At 37.1% G+C, this 20,432-nt stretch overlaps 2 protein-coding genes and 1 pseudogene across 3 annotated transcripts; 1 reads left to right on the top strand and 2 right to left on the bottom strand.

The window, feature by feature from the left end:
• Positions 1-3,182: 3,182 nt before the first annotated feature.
• LOC121795691 lies at positions 3,183-4,054 on the bottom strand (annotated as a pseudogene).
• Positions 4,055-5,602: 1,548 nt separating this feature from the next.
• LOC121794254 (pollen receptor-like kinase 4) lies at positions 5,603-8,032 on the bottom strand. Its single transcript, XM_042192336.1, has 2 exons — positions 7,258-8,032; positions 5,603-6,908 (listed from the first exon to the last, which is right to left on the bottom strand). The coding sequence occupies exons 1-2, from the start codon at positions 7,940-7,942 to the stop codon at positions 5,683-5,685; spliced, it is 1,911 nt and encodes a 636-aa protein (XP_042048270.1). The 5' UTR covers positions 7,943-8,032; the 3' UTR covers positions 5,603-5,682.
• A 1,317-nt stretch (positions 8,033-9,349) lies between these two features.
• Positions 9,350-18,452, top strand: LOC121794467 (lon protease homolog, mitochondrial-like). 2 transcript variants are annotated; one of them, XM_042192639.1, is made up of 20 exons: positions 9,350-9,749; positions 9,839-9,904; positions 10,391-10,567; positions 10,656-10,721; positions 10,957-10,998; positions 11,077-11,199; positions 11,761-11,859; positions 12,230-12,295; positions 12,387-12,473; positions 12,617-12,656; positions 12,820-12,991; positions 13,258-13,382; positions 14,059-14,189; positions 14,277-14,381; positions 14,532-14,645; positions 16,072-16,239; positions 16,911-17,012; positions 17,164-17,340; positions 17,470-17,991; positions 18,070-18,452. In XM_042192639.1, exons 1-20 carry the CDS (start codon positions 9,459-9,461, stop codon positions 18,241-18,243), a joined length of 2,847 nt encoding a protein of 948 aa, XP_042048573.1. In that variant the 5' UTR covers positions 9,350-9,458; the 3' UTR covers positions 18,244-18,452. The 2 variants fall into 2 exon arrangements, with proteins under 2 accessions (XP_042048573.1, XP_042048574.1); XM_042192640.1 differs by having other exon boundaries at positions 9,677-9,749; positions 9,839-9,894.
• Positions 18,453-20,432: the final 1,980 nt, after the last annotated feature.

Below are 20,432 nucleotides of genomic sequence, written 5' to 3'. Positions count from 1 at the left end.
TACTACCATTTTCCATAGTGAGGAAAAACTGTCACTATTTCTCCACAAATCCAGTAATTTTCTTGCTGTGTGCATGCATCAACAAACTTAATTACATAATATTTTCTTTTTATCTAAAATGCAATCGGAAGAATGTAAATCTGTAGGTTACTTTAAAAAACCTCTAAGCAGAGTATATTTGTTTATTTTTAGATCCTCATATAGTCATATTCGTTAAGAAACTTTTTTGTTAATTTTTCCAACATTCAGTTTGGTAAGATTAATCCTTGCATCTCCTAAAATCATATAAGATACAATTATTAAAATAGATTTCATGACTTGTGTTTATAAAATGTTTGTCTACTATGTGTTGATTTACCATTTGCATAAATCATGGACTTATTTACCGTCTTAGTTAAGGAGCACATTGGAGACATTAAATTATGCTCCTTCACCTGCATTTATTCATACAAATATTAGAATACAAAAATGTAAAATATCTATAAGAGCATCCACTACGACTACGCTGTCCCCCACCGTCCCTTAAACTACTATTTGAGGCCCACTGTACTTTATTCCTCCATCCCTTAACTAAGGGACGGAACCTGCAACCCTCCGTCCCTTAAATTACTATTCATTAAATTTCATTTTTATTTTTTTTCCAGCCCAATTCAATTAAAACAAACACACTTTATTAAAATTAAAACAACATTAAAATTCAAAAAAATAGAAAATGGACATAATTAAAATCCTAAAAAAATAAAAATGACATAATTTAATTTTCTCCGCCAAAGTTTTCCCAAATGTGCTCAATTAGATGAAATTGGAGTGGTTATAGAGAGGATTTGAGAGGAATAGATGTGTGTTTGTGTGTGAAATGAGTATAAAATAGTATTATTTATAGAGTAAATAAATAAAAAAATTAAAAAAAGAAAATAAAAAATTAACGGTAACATTACCGTTTAAAAAATAAATTTTTTTTATTAAAATTCGAATTAAAAAAAAAATATTGCGTCATCCGTGACGACGCCCACTCGCGGGCCAGCGAGTGGGCGTCACGCATGCATCGGGGGCGCGACACGTCGCCCGGGCGCATGACGGGACGGCGCGTCCCTTGTCTCGCTGCTACGGGCTACGGGACGGGACGAACGTTGCAACGCGTCCCGCGGCGGAACCGTCCCTCCGGGAAGGAACGCGAGCCGCGCGCGGGACGCGTAGTGGATGGGCATCCACGATAAGAATAGCTCAGCCATAGCCCAGCCACAAACTCCTCCTGCCACATCATCAGCATTAAAAATCCTCCTGTCATATTATCAAGACAAACAAATAGTCCAGCAATAGCCTAGCCACATCACTCAAAATTATATAAAACAAATAATTGACAATCACACAAAATACGGAATTAAATTTACGACACAGATACGAGAAAATTCAATAATAATATTAAAATTTTAAAAAGTACATTAATTAAAAAAACACACTTCATTAAAATTAAAATAACATTACAACATCCTTATTAATGAGTTTGTCCCACATCGAAAGTGGAACATAAAACATTCAAGGATGTCTCTATAAAAGGATGTCTCTATAAAAGAGAAACAACCAAGAACGAGTTTCATAAAAAAACATTAAATAAAAAAAATTAAAATTTTCGCTCGCCGATCAGGAGCCTGCAATAGCGGCCAGCCGATCGGCGAGCGCTCGGGAATCGGCGTGCGCTCACCGTTTTTCTCGCCGATTTGGCGCTCGCCGGCTGCAATAGTTCGGCGAGCGGACCGGCGAGCGCAAAAAATTGGCGAGCCGGTGCGCTCGCTGCTATTGGAGATGCTCTAATACAATATATGTAACTGAACAAATTAAATAATTACCTTTAGAGTGAACAACAAAAATGGTCAATGAACTATGAGTTTATCTCGCCAATAGTCACTGGACTTTAAAAATATCTAGTATATCATAGAAATAATATCAGATCTAGTATATCATTGAAATAATTTTAAAATAAGAATGAAAAAGGGAAGAAGAAGATAATTTTAAAATAATATCAGACCTAGTATATCATTGAAATAATATCAGTTTAAAAAAGTGAAAATTGTATAAAGACGAAATTACCTAGCCCCCAAAGGGCATTTTTGGGTGAAAAAAATGCAAAAAAACCGATTTTGAAATAAACCCTTAGTCCAGAGACTACTGTAGATATTTTAAAAGTCAATGGACTATTGGTGAGATAAACTCATAGTTCATGGACCATTTTTGTAGTCCACACTTACCTTTAAACATGTTGACCTTGCGGAATATGACAATTATGATTGGATTTGTTTCGTGCTTAGTTGTCTCCATTAATGTGCAGTAGATGTTCTTATGCCTAGTTGATAACAATTTAATGTTATTCTTCACTTAGTAGATGTTTGAAATATATATCAAAGCAAAAATTGTCTTACTTATCCATTATCTGCATTTCTAGGAGTTTAGAGTTTCCTTGTGTCACCACATTTCCGGCATCCACCACAACACCCATTATATTTGTGACAAAGTAAATAAATTTAAATTTGTATATATTTTTGTATAAAGCTTTAACAAAAATCACTAAATGAAAAAAAAATTCTACTACCAAATAGTGGCTCATTATAGATTTTTTTTATCACTGCCACCTTGTCGAAAGTTTTGAACTTGAAAACGTATTATGGGAATTTTAAGTCTTCCACTTCAAGAGCTTCATTTTTCGGATTCACAAACAGTCGGTTTTTGTTTTTAGTGATTATGTTTGTTAGACGATTTTTTTTCACAAAGAAATTATGAATACATAAAACTTTGAATTTTTTATTTGGTATTTGAATTTGAACACATGGAAAACTTGCGTGAATCTAAGTCCCCAGTATAAAAATAAATGAAACATGTATTACAATATTTGCATATAGATAATTAAAACTAGAGTAAGGGTCAAACGTGGTCCTAAACATAAGATGGTTTTATGATTTTGGTCATAGATATTACGTTTTGAATTATTGCATCCTACACATTTAAACTCGGGTCAGAATCAGTCCAAAATGGATGAAGCCGATAAAAACAGACGGTCAACTGATGTTTATCAAATTTGGACCAAATTAATCATTTTAATAATAATTTTTTAATTACTTCAAAAATAATATTTATTATTCTAAATAAAATAAGAAGATTAATTCCCTCTTCTCATCTCAACGCCCTCTTCTACCCCTTCCACCCAACCACCCTCTTCCTCCGCTGCCGCCCGCCCCCACCTTTGTCGCCACTCCTGGATCGCCTCCCTCTGCCCCCTGGGCTTCATTGAGCCATCCGGCACAAGACCGACGTTGAATTCCATCTCGAGAAGATACTGGCTCGGGAGAAAGAAGACTCGACGCTGCTGGGCAAGTGCGTCGAGGAGCTGAAACGGAAGGGTGTCGAGTTCGATCAGCTCACCAAGTTCGTATCAATTTAGCTGCTGCTTCTCCTGGTGTTCAATTCGCCGCCGCTCCTCCAATCCAACCATGTAATTCCTCACCTCCGCCCGAATTATCTCCTGCATCACTCAAATTCTTTCCACACTGAAAGAGCACAGAATTGAACCCCGTTTGCTGTTGCATCGGTTGAAGAGGCGGCGGCGGAAATTGGACAGAATTAGATTGAATTTTGAGGGAATGAGTTGGTGAGTCAGTGTTGTCAGTTGTGATTAACGGAGTCGATTCCGGGGAGCGAGAGGCTAAGACTGGTGGGCGGATCGGCGAGCGGATATCTGGTGTGGGTAGAATTGGAGGCGGAGGGAATGGGCAGGGAGAAATAGGTGGCGAAGGCGGATCTCGTCGTGGGAGTAGCCCGTCGTCTTCGGTGAAAGAGGAGAACTTGCGCTTGAGGGTGGAATTCTAGTGATTTTTTATGGCATTGTTGATGCGGCGGGAGAGGAGACGGGCGATGGTGGCCCATTTGTTGACGAAGCAGACGTGGGCGCGAATGATGGTGTCGTCCTCGTCGGGATGAAGGCGCAGTGATTGACCTAAGGGGAGAGCTGGTTGCACCAGCGGAGGCGGAAGTCTTGCCGGAGGGGAGGCGGAGGGAGTAACATAGTTTGTTTTGCATTTTCTGTTTTGGAGTAATTCATGTATTTTATTTTTACCATTTTGCTAATAAAAATTAAGGAGTTAATTTGGGCATGAATAATTGCACTTAATAATTTAATTGGGTCAAAATTGGCTTAAAAGACGTTGACCGTCTGTTTTTTAACAGCTCCGTCCATTTTGGACTGAGTCTGACCTGAGTTTAAATGTATGGGATGCAATAATTCAAAACGTAATGTCTAAGATCAAAATCATAAAACCGCTATATGTTTAGGACCACATTTGGCCATTACTCTTAAAACTATAAATTTGGATGACCTCCTTATCTTCAAGAACACAATCTAGTGAGCTAATATTTAACTTGTTGCTTGATCCAGAGACTTCATATATTCTAACATATCGAGCTTTGATTACCCACTTGGAAGTGTATGATTGAAGATCTTTCAATGGATTCATGTGTAATAAGCACTAGTTCTTGATATGCTCACAATTTAAAAAGTTAACTTCTGAATTAGTGATGTTCTTGGTTTTGTTGCAACTTGTTGCCTCGTTATTATTTGTCATGCAAAAGTTAGCCTTGAACTATATAAAATATGTATCAAATAGTTAAGGTATGTACATGCAACTTAAGTTAACACATTGCACTCAAATTTCTTTAGATTTATTTTAAATAAATGATACTTCCCTCGTCCCTTAAATTTTGTCACATTTTTTCATTTCCGTCGGTCCCACAAAATTTGTCACATTTCACTTTTTACCATTTTTTGTAATGAACCAATATTCCACTAATTCATTCCAACTCACATTTTATTATAAAACTAATCTATAAAAGTATGACTTACTCTCCACTAGCTTTTTTAACTCACTTTCTTAAAACTCGTGCCCGGTCAAAGTGTTACAAAATTTAAGGGACGGAGGGAGTATTAATCAATCAAAAGTAGGATTGGTTTTACTTTTTGTATCAAATTTAAATTTGTCATTGGGCACTGAGATTAAGAAGTTATTATCTTTGCACATTGTTATTATTCATTAAACAATGTGTAAAATTTAAGTTTTTATTTGTCATTGGGCACTCTGATTGTACGAGAATGTTTGCTTGGTCATTGTTGGTACTCCACTCCTTCACTTTCCTTCACTTTGTTTTCCTGTAGGGTTTGTAGTGACTTCAGTGAACGGTTAAAGGCAAAAGGTGAAGAAGATGTCCTATTTTACACGGATAAAAGAATGTGAAATATACAATGCAGATCTGTTTCATGTTATTCTAACCAAGCGAGATAATTGGTGGATATTTATTTGTTTGGTGTTAGAGAATTGGTGAATATTTATTTTTTGCTTTGAAATTATCAAATTGAAAGTTCTCATGTGATCTAACACTATCTATCTTGTCATAAAACTTCAACTTCTGGAACTAGATTTGATATAATATGTCTCATAAATTATGTAATATGATTAGCAAGAAATTTATGAAGTTTGGTGGCATAAAACTGTGGTATTATATATTGATAGATTGATGTACTAATATATTGATGGTGGCGTGTGATAGCTTATAATTTTTGTTTACATAACTTAATTGTCTCTAAATACAATTGCAAACAATTGAAGCTGATGGTTTTAGTATTGAAACACCTATTGCATATCACTCCTGCAGCTGCTCAATCCTTTTAAGTGCCTCAGCCATATCTAACCTCTTGTCCAGCTCCTCTTGGCAGCACCGTATTCCAATCTGCAAAAGCTTTTCCATCTCCGTCTCCGCCTCCGCGCTCGCCTCCATATCTTTGTCGAACACCCCCACCGCCCCTTTGGCGTTCGCTTCCTCAACGATACCTTTCACCCACCGGGCTAACTCCGCACCATACTGGCACCCCTGCCCGAGGTGCTTGTCCACGGCCTTCCCCGTGAGCGTCTCCAGTATCAAAATCCCCAAGCACCACACGTCCGATTTCTTCGACGTCTGCCCGCTCATGGCATACTCGGGGCACTTATACGCCACCAGGGCTTGACTCACCTGCGCTGGGTTCACCACTGGGCTGAGGGCGTAGTCCATGAGCAGGGCGTTGTAGTTGCTATCGAGCAGGACGTTGGAAGATTTCAAGTGGCCGTGGGGGGCGTCTAGGGCGGGCAGCTCGGCGTGGAGGTAAGCTAGCCCCCTCACCGTCCCTTTGATGGCTTTCAAGCGGCACCGCCAGTTGAGTGGCTTCGGCCACTCCTCGGGCCGTTTCCCGTCGTCGTGGAGGTGCTTCCCTAGGCTGTTGTTGGTGACGAAGTCGAAGACCAAGAGCTTCTCCTCCTTGCGGTAGAGGTAGGCTACCAAGGGTAGCAGGTTGGGGTGTTTGAGGCTGGCGAGTCTCTTCATGTGGTCGTGGAAGTCATCCTTGGTTAGATTGGTCATCTGCTTGAATCTCTTGACGACCAATGCCTCCCCATCCACTAGTACCGCCTTGTACGACGCCCCGAAGCTCCCGGACCCCAGCACCTCCGCAGAGGCTCTCATCAAATCCTGCAGGTCGAACTTCTGTCTGTCGTTACTCACGAATGATAGCTTCGTCGCTTGCTGCTGGGGCGAGGCGCCTAGCGTCATAGGGCTTCTCCTCTCGCTATAGGGTGATACCATCTCTGATCTCATCATCATCATATGCCTTGGTGACTCCACGTCATCGTCCAGGTTCCATCGGCAACATAATAGGAGAAGCAATAGGATCAGAAACAAAGCCAACAGACTGCTGAGTATAATTATGGCTATTGTCGCCGGAGATAATCCTTTACGCTTAGAGGGGAAAGCTTTGGTTGGAGTGAGAGGATGAATATTCGGCTCCATGTCTGGCGAGGGCTCACACGTTGGTCCCTCGCACAACGCTGAGTTGCCTGCAAAAACACCATTCCATCATATATCTATGGAGATGGTTCATTTTAAAAACTATTCTTAAATTTAGAACACAAAAGCATACTATCAGTTAACAACAAATGTATTAAATATCAGTTGGTATCACAAAACATTTCCCTCAATATCAATTTGTTTGATTCTTGATACTCAATATCACCAACTAATATGTTTTGTGATGCCAACTAATATTATTGTATCAACAAACTAAATAGTACTAATTTCCTGCAGTTCTCATTTTAACAAAGTTCTTAAGGGCACCACTCCCTCAGTAAATAACACACATTCTGACTTGGGGGGCTCAAACACCCCCAATAGCAAACTATATACTACCTTCGAATGAGGAGGGATCTAGCTTGCGCAGAGATGGTGGAATGGGGCCCTGCAGCTGATTTCCAGAAACATCGAAGACCATGATATTATCAGCGCTAAAAGGCGGTATACCGCCTGAGAATTGGTTGTTGTCGAGGCCGACCTCCACCATCCTAGGCGAGGCCAGGGAAGAAGGGATGGGGCCACTGAATTTGTTGTTGGACAGATAGACCTTCTTCAAAAAGTCCATGCCGTTGAAAGCATCATCAGGGATCCGACCAGAGAACTGGTTTCCAGAGAGATACAATGAGGTAAGGGTGGGGACCTTCCGCCAGTCGGGCATGGGCCCTTGGAAGTTGTTCTCAGTGAGGCTGATTGTTCGCAAGGATTGGAGGCCGGCTAGAGCGTCGACATCAATCTGGCCCTGCAAGCCCATGTTGTCGAGCTGCAAACCCCAGACGTAGCCGTTATAGCACAACACACCCTCCCAGTTGCCAGTGTTGCCCGTGCACGGCTCCGTCGATGGATTCCAGTCCGCCAGAGCTGGATCCGCATTCACTAGGGCCGTTTTGAATTTCAAGAGATCCTCCGCTGCGTTTTCTTGCCCCAACACGGGTGATGGCTCCACCACCAGCGCCACCATCGTTACCGCAACCATGCTTATTACATGTCCTCGCCTCCATAGTCCGTCTTGGGCATTATTCATGGTTTTGAGAGTAATGTCAGGTTCGTATACTTCAACCCGCAGAATAGATGGTCATTGATTGGTTTGTGTCTAGGAAAATGAGAGAGACAAGTGAAGAAGAAGCAATGAAGATAGGTGGCAGTGCCAATACAGGTGAAGTGAGATCTGATAAGTGAGACTCGAAGTTTAGGGAGATACTGTAGGTTTACCATTATTGTTCTTTACTATAATTAGTGCATCCATTTGATCAACATTTTTTATTAGTCGATTGATTGTGTTTTAGTCATTAAGTATAAGAAATTAAATGATTTAAATGGATAGACATCAACTATATTCATGGTAGGTGGTAAAAAGAAATGTGTTAGTATAACTTATAGTACGTATTTTAATTTGAATCATATAATAGTTATAGATTATTAGATTTTAGATATAATAAATTAATAAGTCACCTAGTTCCAGGAACTTTAAACAATTTTATCATATGGGATAATAAAGATAATCTAAAGTAAAAACGTCACATGGAAATGTTTTATTATAGCAGCATAAAAGCTTATCTAAACCTATTGAGTTAGCATGGTGAATGACTTTAGATGCAACTATTATTGTCTATTTTTTTAATAATTGATTCAGTATTTCAATGATAATTATAATAAAGTAAATTATTAAAAAATTTCAAATTAAATTAAATTAAATTAAATTAAATTAAACCTTTCACTTATATTAATATATAAATTTAATTTTTATTTTTAATATAATAAAGTAATAGTTAAAAGAATAAAAAAATCAAGTTTTCTATTCAAAATACTCACGCCGTCCCATAAAAATATATTCACTTTCATTTTTTGTCCGTCCCACAAAAATAAGTGCATTCCATTTTTGAAAAGTTATATCTATTTAATAATGCAGGTCTCACTATCCATTAACATTACTTTAACTACATTCTTCTCTTCTCTCTTACTTTACCATACTATTCTCCTCATCTCTCTTACATTACCAATTTTGTCTTAATTCTCGTGACATACTCATTACCCATATTTTTATGGGACGGAGATAGTATTTTAAAATTTAAAACATATGTTAAATAATTCTTACCAAGAATATCTTTTAAAATTTCAAACTAAAATTATTTAATCATGCTTATTCTAAATTCTGTCAATTAAATATTCTATAATAAATAAATATGAGTAACTTTTTCTATTATACATATTTTAGTTATTGGATTATTAAGAATAAGAAATAAACATATAGAGTTTTAGAATTTTCGATCTGATCAAATTCGCAATCCAACTAGGAATGACCTCAAATCCGATGAACCGACCCAATTGAGATCCGGCAATTGAAGGGTAGTTCGGTCAATTCAAAAAACCAGAGGGTTTATGAATGTAAGATTTCAACCCAAAAATACATGTAAAATAAGCACAAGGCAAAAGAAGAATACATCGACTTCTTCCCCAAGCTTCTCACTACTCTTTAATGGCTATTCCCACCCTTTAATTCCAATCAGCTTGAAACCCTAATTCATTACAACTAATTATCGATGTTGAAGACTCTCACCTCCAGGTGCAGCTCGCACGTGGCGTTTGTGGCTCACGCCCGCCGCTATGTGCCCGTCGGAGAGCCTGCATCTCCGTTGCTCCGCTGCATTATCGGACAGAATAAGAGAGGCCTATATATAATTCGGAAGTTTTGCTCCGATTCCACCGACGGCTCCGATCCAGACGGCGCAACAGTGCGGGTCAAGTCGGGGGGCGATGGCGATGAAGCCGCGGAATCCAAGTCTTCGTCCGCTATTGTGCCTACTCTTGTTAAACCTGAAGATTGTTTAACAGTTAGTTACTCTCCAATTTTAGCTTCCATGTTACTCCTCGCAACTTATCAATAACAATTTTCTTCTTCTGTTCTTTTTTACTTATGCAGGTTGTAGCCTTGCCCCTGTCACATAGGCCATTATTTCCGGGATTCTACATGCCAGTGTACGTAAAGGTGTGAATTTTCACTTGATTCTAGTATTGTGTTATAGCTTAAGTTAATGTGTGTGTCGTTGCTTCTATATGCCGATGCACATTCTTTTGAGTCCTGACTTGTCTTTATTTTGTATCTTAATACATAATGTTATAGTATCATTTTCTGTTTTAGTTAACATTTTGTGTTGTTTCTTTTGTGTTCACTTTTTTAAACATGTTGTAAATAGTTCCAGAAACGAAGGGCAACCAAGCAGTTATGACTTCAATTCTGAATGTTTTTAGTTGCCTTTTGTGTGTCTTGTATATACGCTGGTCTTTCTCCCATTCAGTGCTTAATTGGTACCTATACCAATTACACAACACGGTCAGAATTCCTATGTGGTAGTGTGGTACGCATCATATACACAGATTCTGTGGAAGATGTTCCTGAAAAATATATTATCTGGCATGTGGATCTTCCTCATTTTGTTGGTTGTGAGATAGTGGAATTTGATTGCCTTCACAGGATCCAAAGTTATTAGCAGCATTAACAGAGAGTAGAAAAAGGCAAGCCCCTTATGCTGGTGCCTTCCTTGTTAAAGATGAGGAAGGGACTGAGGGTTCAGATTCAGAAAAAAATATTTATGATCTTAAAGGAAAAGATCTATTCAACCGCCTTCATGAAGTTGGCACACTAGCTCAGGTAATTTCACACTTTCTGCTGAGCTATGTCATGATTTCATATCCATATAACAGATGACTTTGGATTGACCAAGTTGGTTTGATGACAGATTACAAGCATACAAGGGGATCAGGTTGTTCTCATTGGTCACAGGCGACTTCGAATCTCAGAGATGGTAGGCGCAACTCTATCGATTTTGATTTTATTATTATTCTGTTTGAAGATGGAATATTTAATGCCCTATTACTTAATTTCTCACGCATGTTAATTACATATAGGTGTAATATTATTGAGCTGAAATAATATTACTTAGACAAGTTGATTGTTGGCTTATTTGCACTCACAAAAACATGCATACTAATATCTCTTTGGGCGCGTGCTTCTTGTGACTAAGAACCTGTCTTATGCAGGTCAGTGAAGATCCTCTGACGGTCAAAGTCGATCATCTTAAGGTATTGATCATATATCATCTGAGTGCCTGACTATTCTATAGAATAGAAGTTCAGTTTATCTATTGATTCCTGTTTCAGGAAATACCATACGATAAGGATGATGACATTCTCAAGGCTACTTCTTTTGAAGTTATATCAACCCTTAGAGATGTTTTGAAAACAAGCCCGCTTTGGCGAGATCATGCGCAGACTTATATTCAGGTTTGTCCACCCACTGCCCCCCCCCCCCACAAAACCCCTCAAAAGAAGTTGCCTCATTCTTTAAAAAAAATGGAATGGCTTGTGATTTGTTGCCTCTAGTTCTTTGTATGTGCTACTGCTATTTGAGAATCTTGTGAAAAAAAGACTTGCAGGCTTTAGGGGCCCAGTGTATATTAGCTCTATTGCTGTAGTAGCTTAACTCTTTAGCTCCTGAAAAAGGGGAAGTTCTCATGCGCATTCCTCACATTGATCACATCTTAAATACTACTAATACTCTATGAACTAGTTCACTCCCTGAGGACCCTGACTTTCACCAGGAAAATTCTGATCCATAATACATTTGACTATTTTAGATGTAATTAGTTCACTTATTAAAAAAAAATAATGTTTTCTAGAGACTTAACCTCTTATACCACGGAACTGGAAGACATTAACATAGCATTTTCCATCCCTTGCAATGCAGTTCAGAAATCATCATATTACAGCATAATTTCAAATTGGAGTGATGAATATTGTGTATCTAACTATGACCAGTTCTTTTCCATTCTGAATTTCCTACAGCATGTTGGGGATTTTACGTATCCTAGAGTGGCAGATTTTGGAGCTGCAATATCTGGTGCAAATAAGCAGCAATGCCAACAAGTGCTTGAAGAACTTGATGTAAGTAGTTTACCAATACTAGCAATAGAAAATCTTCCAATCTTAGCTTAAATTGGTTTCATATGGTGTCTTGGAAGTTGAACGCTTCCCAGAGCTTCTAATTGGTTTATTGTGGGCCAACCATGCGTTCTTGTCCCTATGAATATCTTGCATAACTAATAAGATATTTGGACCAACAATTTCAACTGAAACAGTAGAAAAACTTGTTCTTGATCTTGATGTGGTTGCTCAAGGTGCTAGCAGGAAGAAACCTTGCCCCAAAAGATAACTATTTCACTCAATGCCTCTGGCCTCACATGGATGAGCTCTTTGGAGTTTACTTTTGTTATCACACAAATTTGTAACTTCAGTTCTCCGGCTCTACATTTAGGTGCATAAACGTCTAAAACTCACCTTGGAGTTGGTGAAGAAAGAAATGGAGATTAGCAAGATACAGGTATCACACTCAGCACTATTTCTTAAATTTCTGTGATTTGTATTTTCCTTTATTTGATAATTACTTTGCCATGCTTATTGGTTATACTCAGGAATCAATAGCCAAGGCCATTGAAGAGAAGATAAGTGGGGAGCAAAGACGCTATCTGCTTAATGAACAGCTTAAAGCTATAAAGAAGGTAATGCAATAAGTAAAAATATCTGTCTGCCGTGTGGTTTATTGTATACTAATTAATTTCATGTAGCACTTCTAATTCAAACTCCACTTGGATAGAAAGATGTTATCTGATTTGAAATAATTATAAAATTATATATTGTTCAGGAGCTGGGATTGGAGACCGATGACAAAACTGCTCTATCTGGTTTGATATCTTGCAACAACTTTCTTTCACTTAAGTGGTTTTTAAAAAAACCCGTTTACCTTTTGCTTGATGCAAGTGTAAATAAATATTTTACTTAGATGTTACTAGCTCGTGACAAATTATGAAAATTGTGACTATTGATACTCTACTTATTTTCAAACAGGAAAGTTCAGAGAAAGGCTCGATCCAAAGAAGGAGAAAATCCCAGCTCATGTTTTGCAAGTCATAGAAGAAGAACTGGCAAAGTTGCAATTATTAGAAGCTAGCTCTAGTGAATTTAATGTAACCAGGAATTATCTTGATTGGTTGACTGCGCTGCCTTGGGGAGAATACAGGTGTGGGCAATTATCATCTTCTGTTACTATTGTTCAATTCTGTCCAAATTACACTATCCTTAAGTAGTTTGTTGACCACTATCTAAAGTGAAAGCTCTGAACATATGCATGTGAAATTTTGCATGCTGAAAGCTATTTCTTTTTCATAAAATATGCCTCCATTACAAAATAAAATAGTAATATCAAGTTATAGTTTTTTCTCTAGGATGAATAAATTAACCTGCATTAGTTTTTTTCCTGATGCTTCTCTTTAATTTTCTGATCAGTGATGAGAACTTTGATGTGCTTCGTGCTCAAGAAATTTTAGACGAAGACCATTATGGGTTAACGGATGTTAAGGAAAGGATATTGGAGTTTATAGCGGTTGGGAAACTGAGAGGAATCTCACAAGGTCAGGCAGTTTTTTAAACTTTTGCATCATCTTGTCTGTTTTGTTAGAATAATGTTGGCATTCTTGAATTATGTTACTCCAGTTGAATAGATTATGGTGGTATGATAATCTCCTTTTTTGCAATTGTCATTTGAAAGGATAATACGATTTGCATGTGAAGTCACACAGCAGAGCAACTTGATTATTGGATTGAAGAAAACTTGAACTTCCATTGATTATTTCCTCTTTCCAGCTTGGTTTGACAAAAAGGATAATCTGAAATTGAATTGTTGCTATGGAAATGATCAGTGAAATATATACAGGATAAAAACCTGAAGATTTTAAGAGTCCAAATCTTCCTTGTTCTTCTATCAAACTCAACCCCCTCTAGATTATCTGTTAAGCAAGCAGTTATATAATTTGGTTCTCTTTATAATTATGATAAATTGATAATAGTGAAAAGTCTATGTGATGGGAAAATTGAGACTGGAGAGACAAAACAAAATGATCAGTACGCTGGCCGCACACTTAATTGATAGAGCATAATTTTTGTAGAATTTTGAACAAACTCTTGGTTAGACCTAAATGTTGTTTCCTGTGCAAACCAGCATCTGATGTGTTTTCCCAGATAAGCTTGTGATGCACTTCCTGCAATAAAGGAACCTTATCACTAGCTTGTTCGTTAAACTTTTTACAGGTAAAATTGTATGCCTCTCTGGTCCACCTGGAGTGGGAAAAACTAGTATTGGGCGTTCCATTGCTCGGGCGTTGAACCGTAAATTTTACAGGTTTTCAGTTGGAGGTCTTTCTGATGTTGCTGAAATCAAAGTGAGCATAGGATTTTATTATTTATGTGGGTAATGTTTAAGCTTTACCAATTATCGTATAAGCCTGTAACACTGAGATAAATATCAGGGGCATCGCCGAACCTATATTGGTGCCATGCCTGGGAAGATGGTTCAGTGTCTGAAAAGTGTGGGAACGGCTAACCCTCTTGTTCTGATTGATGAGATTGACAAGGTATTCGTGCTATATATGGGTGATTCTATTGGTGACCATATTTATTCTGTGGTTGTACTTTTATTTTTGTAAATATGATGAAATTTACTCTTAACTAGTTATTGTTAAGTATATTTTGCGAAACTTTCATATAAATGCATCTTCTGGCAGTTGGGAAGGGGCCATGCAGGTGATCCTGCAAGTGCAATGCTGGAACTCCTTGATCCAGAGCAGAATGCAAATTTTCTAGACCACTATCTAGACGTTCCAATTGATTTGTCCAAGGTCAGTGTCTACTGTCTAGCAAACTCATATTGATGTATAAGATTTTTATTGTGACATTTGTGTGGTCACTGTGGTGGCATTTTCTCCTAGTGAACAGTCTACTTTATTTCAATTGACAGTATAAATATATTCTGGTTATACTCTGTTGCATATTCGTGACCCCCTTTCATAGAAAGATTTATCTTGCTTCTGTATTCTTTAGTATGAAATGAAAGTTGTTAATCAACTTTCTTGAAGCGAACAGAGCAGTTTAGTTCATGTGTTTAATGTGAATGATGGAGCTGTATAGGGAGATCTATCCATGTGGGTGGGGTTTTTTTTTTTTGGGGGGGGGGGGGGCTTTGCCGAACTTGGAATTTCTGAGGAAATATGTCAACACTCAACAGTGACTTATTTCTCTCTCATTGCCTAGTGGGATGTAGTTGCAAATTCTCCGACTTCCTTTTTCCAGACTATTTTATTGAAAAACTTCAGGTAAGTTTTGACCTTTCTGGAGCTTGAAACAAGTGTATGAGTGTCTATATGTCATCTTATCTCATTTTCACTACATACTACTTTTGAGTAACAGTTAAAAAGCATAGGTTAAATACATCTAGACTATGTTTCCTCCTAAACCAACTCTAATTCTAAGAAATAAAAACTATCTCCTACAAAACTACTACCTAGACTCCTTCAAGTAATAAACAACTAAATAATGGAGTAACAGAAACTAATAAATCTACTGCAGGGAACATAGCATGGAACGTCCCCTATCAAGCACATTTTGATAAAATCGTACTACACTTTCCATGTGCTTTTAATGATTTTGAGCTCGAACAACACTTGTACGAACATTAAACGAGTCGAGCTCGAGCTTGAGCTCAAATATCAGCTTATCGAGTATCACAAGAACCAAACTCGAGCTAGGTAATTAGATTGTGAGCCAAGGTGAAACAAGAATGAAGCTCGAGTCGAGCTTCAACACCCACGTATGTTAAATGAGCTGAGCTCAAGCTGCCCGATATTTGGCTAGTTTACAGCCCTGCACTGTAGAATATGTACTTTAAATTTTTCCAAACCATGTGTAGATTCAGCAGGAATACCAACTTTTATAAGGTTCTCCTAGAAATTGCCTCAACATTTGTATCTCGAGGACATCATCATTGTGAAAGGTGGAAAAGTTGTAGGAGCTTCCTGTGTGCGTAGATGTTATTTCTATGTGAACAATTCCTGCTTCTTTATGATCCATACACAATCCATGTTATGCGTGAGGCATCAAGAATTGATCCATATTTGTTTAGCCAGGGTTTTCCAATAGCCTTTGTAAGGCTGTAAGACTTAATCCTTAAATTTTATTCATGTTTTGTGCTTCAATTCTGATTATCTCAGCAGATTCTCACTTCTCCCCTGCATAATGAATTATTTTTTGTATGCTTGATTGCTGCAGGTTTTGTTTGTCTGTACAGCAAATGTCATTGAAAATATACCAAACCCCCTTTTAGATAGAATGGAGGTGATATCCATTGCTGGGTACATTACAGACGAGAAAATGCACATAGCTAGAGATTACTTGGAGAAAGCAACTAGAGACACATGTGGAATCAAGCCTGAACAAGTAATCTCCTACCTTACTGTTCTCTGTAGGCATGCAGTTATACATATCACATACACTCATTAATATGATTAGTCTCTATAATTTCATGCACTTGTGTCCGGGTAAAGAACACACAACTGTCAATCATACTTTTTGTAATTTGAACAGGTAGCAATTTTCAGAGTCGAGATTCCTTTTAATAACATTGCACCCAATTAAGTCTCTCATTTCTCATGGAATCACATGCTATGGTTCTAATTATTTACGTTTGAAAGATGTGTTTTTTGTTCCAAAAAAGAGCATGGGAGAAGGAAATATAAAGTGCAATTTTTTTACAAGGAAGGTGGAGGAAAAAGAAACATAGTACAAAAAATAAAAGTAACAATCAAATCAAATGTTTTTTCGGTGTTAACAGAAATAAAATGGTTGATTTCTATTGAATTCGTGCATTGGTGGCCTGTTGTCAGCTGAATCTCAACTCTTGTGCACAATCTAAAGTACTAATATAATATGGTGCTCTTCAGTTCTTTTCTTTGTTTAGTTGCTTTTGGACCTCAAAATGTAGTTAAACTTCAACTGCTAAATCTTGAATTGTGAAGTAATGCATATTTTTAATATACTAATACTAATATTTAACGAACTGCTGCCTCTGTTAGGAAATTGTTACTCATTCATGATGGTTTTTGGTCCAGGTTGAGGTCACAGATTCAGCTCTTCTTGCTCTGATTGAAAATTATTGCAGAGAAGCAGGAGTTCGGAATCTTCAGAAGCAGATTGAGAAAATATACCGAAAGGTTTGACTGTGATTTGTGATTCACGATTGTGTACCAATCAGAGTTTCTGTACTAGTGATAGGTGCCTTTAATAGATGATATACTTTACAATGTCTGTTCTCTGCGTGACTATAATTTTGTTGTTTGATTATACTCTTGTGTAACTGCTCAGATTGCTCTGCAACTTGTACGGCAAGGAGGAAATCTGGAACCTGCAAATGTTGGAACTGAGGTCCAACTCGATGAGGATAAGGTAGATTCTGGTTCTTCGTCCTACGAATCCGTGGTTGGAGCTGAAGCATCTGAAAATACTCAGGAAGCTGAAATTGTTGATTCCCCAGCTAATCAGGTACAAACTTTCAGCAGTGCATGCATATATGATTGTATCGATTTGTACCATTTTATTTCTTCGTATAGTTTCAGCTTCATATTGCCTAGAATAATAACTTGATTCATAACTTGGATGTCCTCCGAGCAGGATGATACTCTAGAAGCAGAGAATAATGAGACCAGCGAAGCTGCTAAAAAAGTTGAAAAGGTTTTAGTTGACTCATCAAACCTTGTGGACTTTGTTGGCAAGCCTGTTTTCCATGCTGATCGCATATATGAGCACACTCCAGTAGGAGTCGTGATGGGTCTTGCTTGGACCGCAATGGGTGGGTCCACACTGTACATAGAGACTAGTCACGTCGAGCAAGGTGAAGGTAAAGGATCCCTTAACCTCACCGGACAACTTGGAGATGTCATGAAGGAAAGCGCTCAGATTGCTCACACCGTCGCCAGAGCTATATTGCTCGAGAAGGATCCCGAGAACCAGTTCTTTGCCAACACCAAGATCCACCTTCACGTGCCAGCAGGAGCTACCCCTAAGGACGGACCAAGTGCCGGTTGCACCATGATTACCTCCATGCTATCTCTTGCCATGAATAAACCTGTTAAGAAGGACCTTGCAATGACTGGAGAAGTCACGTTGACGAGAAAAATTCTTCCTATCGGCGGGGTATGTCCATTTCCGGGAAATATTCGGAGAGAAGGTTGTTCATCTTTGTTTGCTCACATTCGTTATGTTTGATGTCAGGTGAAGGAAAAGACGATTGCTGCAAGGCGGAGCGAAGTGAAGACCATCGTGTTTCCTTCAGCGAACAGGAGGGATTTCGACGAGCTAGCAGCTAACGTGAAGGAAGGCCTGGACGTGCATTTTGTTGATGACTACTCCCAAATATATGCTTTGGCTTTTGACGAGTCACAATAATAAGCATTTTGTTAGTCTATACTACTCCTATCATTCATTGATTGATAATCTTAGGCATGTAACAACCAATAAATTTTCCAAAACAGATCCATGCTACTGTGATATCCAATTTTCCGAGAGACTCAGTTTAGGCGATGTTGTAATCTAAGAAATTGGAATCTCGGTTTTTGAAGTCCGACTAATGAAAATGCCCATGTTTAGTGGTTTCACTCCAAATCTCAATTTTTATATAATTTCGTGTGCGTAATATGTTGAAAAAATAGTTTATTTTCAAAATGCAAAGCAAATGTATTGTACAAAATTATTTTACTATTACTTTCTAGATGTATAGGGTGTATAATTCTATAAGAATATGTAATTATTGCATATAATTATACCAATTAAGAAAGCAATTGCTTGTTACATGCTATCTCTGTCAAAACAGGGAAATGCTATGTGGCCACATTATGGCTGGCCATAATAGGATATTTTGGTCAATATACATACCAAATAATTAATAAATTAATAAAATCATAAAGATATTCATATATTATGATTTAAAAGTAGTTACAATTAAATTATAAAATATAAAACAATAAATTAAAGTTTAAAAAAACTGAGTGGATATCTAACATAAGAAACGAAAATGGGCTCATATTCAAAGTTCCAAGATGATTTGACGACTTAGTCTTTTATGTGTATTATTTCGGGACAAATGGTAAATTAGTCTTAGATAATTATTACTTTTAAGATGAACTAAATCCAAGTAAATAAGCATTAAAGGTAACAATATTTTATTTTTATGGCCAGCCACATTATGGCCATTTAGCACTACTCGTCAAAAAAATAGACAATATTATAAATGACACGAGTTTTAATACGTAACGTCAAAACCACCACAATTAGATGCCCAAATCTAGATTTGTTGTGTCATCAATATATGCTTAATTTGCCAAATTTTTAAGCAGATCTAAGATTCAATGTTAGTATAAATTTTATGTTCTTCTTTTGGAGGAGAATCGAATTGATAGGATTAGGTATTTCGCCGAATGATCTCTTATTATCTTATTACAATTATCTCTATAAAATATACCCGTGATATTAATTACAAAGATTGTAAATAAAATACTCCTATATAGTAGTACTAATAAATATCAATGATGATGCCACAAATGTAAATAGAGAAACAATTTTGTCACTAATAAATACTCCGTAGAGTAGCTGCGATATTCATAGTATACCCACTAAATCTACTGAACAACAAGAAGCGTCCAAACAATTTTGTCAAATCTAAGTTTTCAAAACTCAAACACTATCAATTATCAAAATTGGCAGAATAAAGGTAGCATAGTAGATGTAATTGATCGAATCAACCAATAAAATATTAAAATCCATGACACGTATATTAAATACATATTGACGTACTACAAGTCTGAATAAATTATCGTAACATATTTTTCGGTTTGTTGAAATTTTTAATTTAATGAATTTTAAAAATAAATTCAAAATAAATTCATTAACCTGTAATTCTATTAATTTCAACCCATTAATGAATTTTATTAGGACATTAAACCAAACAATAAATAAAATTAACGCCGACTAAGACAAATAAGCTAGACAATTAAGCCTAGTTCATTAAATACCATTACCTCCATCCAGGAAAAATAGTTCATTTTGTCATGTTAGGATACCCATAAAAAATAGTCTTATTTCTAAAAATGGAAAGTTTCTCTCTTATACTTTACCCACTTTTTTCACTAATACACTTTTCTTTCTATCTCTTTTTCTTACTTTACCAGTTTTGCATTAAAATCCATGTCGTTTAAAAAATTCCTATTATTAGGAGACAGAGAGAGTAATTTGGAATCGGATATCATTCCATGTTTTCTCCAAACACAGGAATTTAACAATTGGAATCAGGTTACTTTTCCAGAGTACAATCCCTTGTAAAACAAACGGGGCCCATGGATTTTCCGATGATTAACCCTTTAATACTACTTCCGTCCTTGAAAAATAGAAACTTTTGAAACAACACGAGTTTTAATGCACAATTGGTAAAGAAAGAGCATCTCCAACAAGAAAAGGTAAATGAAAGAGGTATATTATCTATTTACCTTCTCATAAAGTGAAATATACCATTCCAAAAAATAACACATTCCAAAGGGAAAAGGTATGTAGAAAGGTAAATAATTTAAAAAAAATAAAATTAT

The sequence above is a fragment of the Salvia splendens genome, chromosome 3 (assembly GCF_004379255.2).
Source record: "Salvia splendens isolate huo1 chromosome 3, SspV2, whole genome shotgun sequence".
NCBI classification, from domain to species: Eukaryota; Viridiplantae; Streptophyta; class Magnoliopsida; order Lamiales; family Lamiaceae; genus Salvia; species Salvia splendens.
The sequence above is the reverse complement of the archived record's forward strand: the minus strand, read 5'-3'. Positions and strand labels throughout refer to the sequence as shown.

Bases quoted from the DNA above. Each gene is read 5' to 3' on its own strand.
- LOC121794254 (XM_042192336.1), bottom strand. From the start codon at position 7,942: ATGAATAATGCCCAAGACGGACTATGGAGGCGAGGACATGTAATAAGC. The intron at 6,909-7,257 runs GTAGTATATAGT...GTGTTTTTGCAG, and splicing joins AGATCCCTCCTCATTCGAAG to GCAACTCAGCGTTGTGCGAG.
- LOC121794467 (XM_042192639.1), top strand. From the start codon at position 9,459: ATGTTGAAGACTCTCACCTCCAGGTGCAGCTCGCACGTGGCGTTTGTG. The intron at 12,992-13,257 runs GTGTGGGCAATT...TTTTCTGATCAG, and splicing joins CTGCCTTGGGGAGAATACAG to TGATGAGAACTTTGATGTGC. The intron at 17,013-17,163 runs GTTTGACTGTGA...GTAACTGCTCAG, and splicing joins TTGAGAAAATATACCGAAAG to ATTGCTCTGCAACTTGTACG.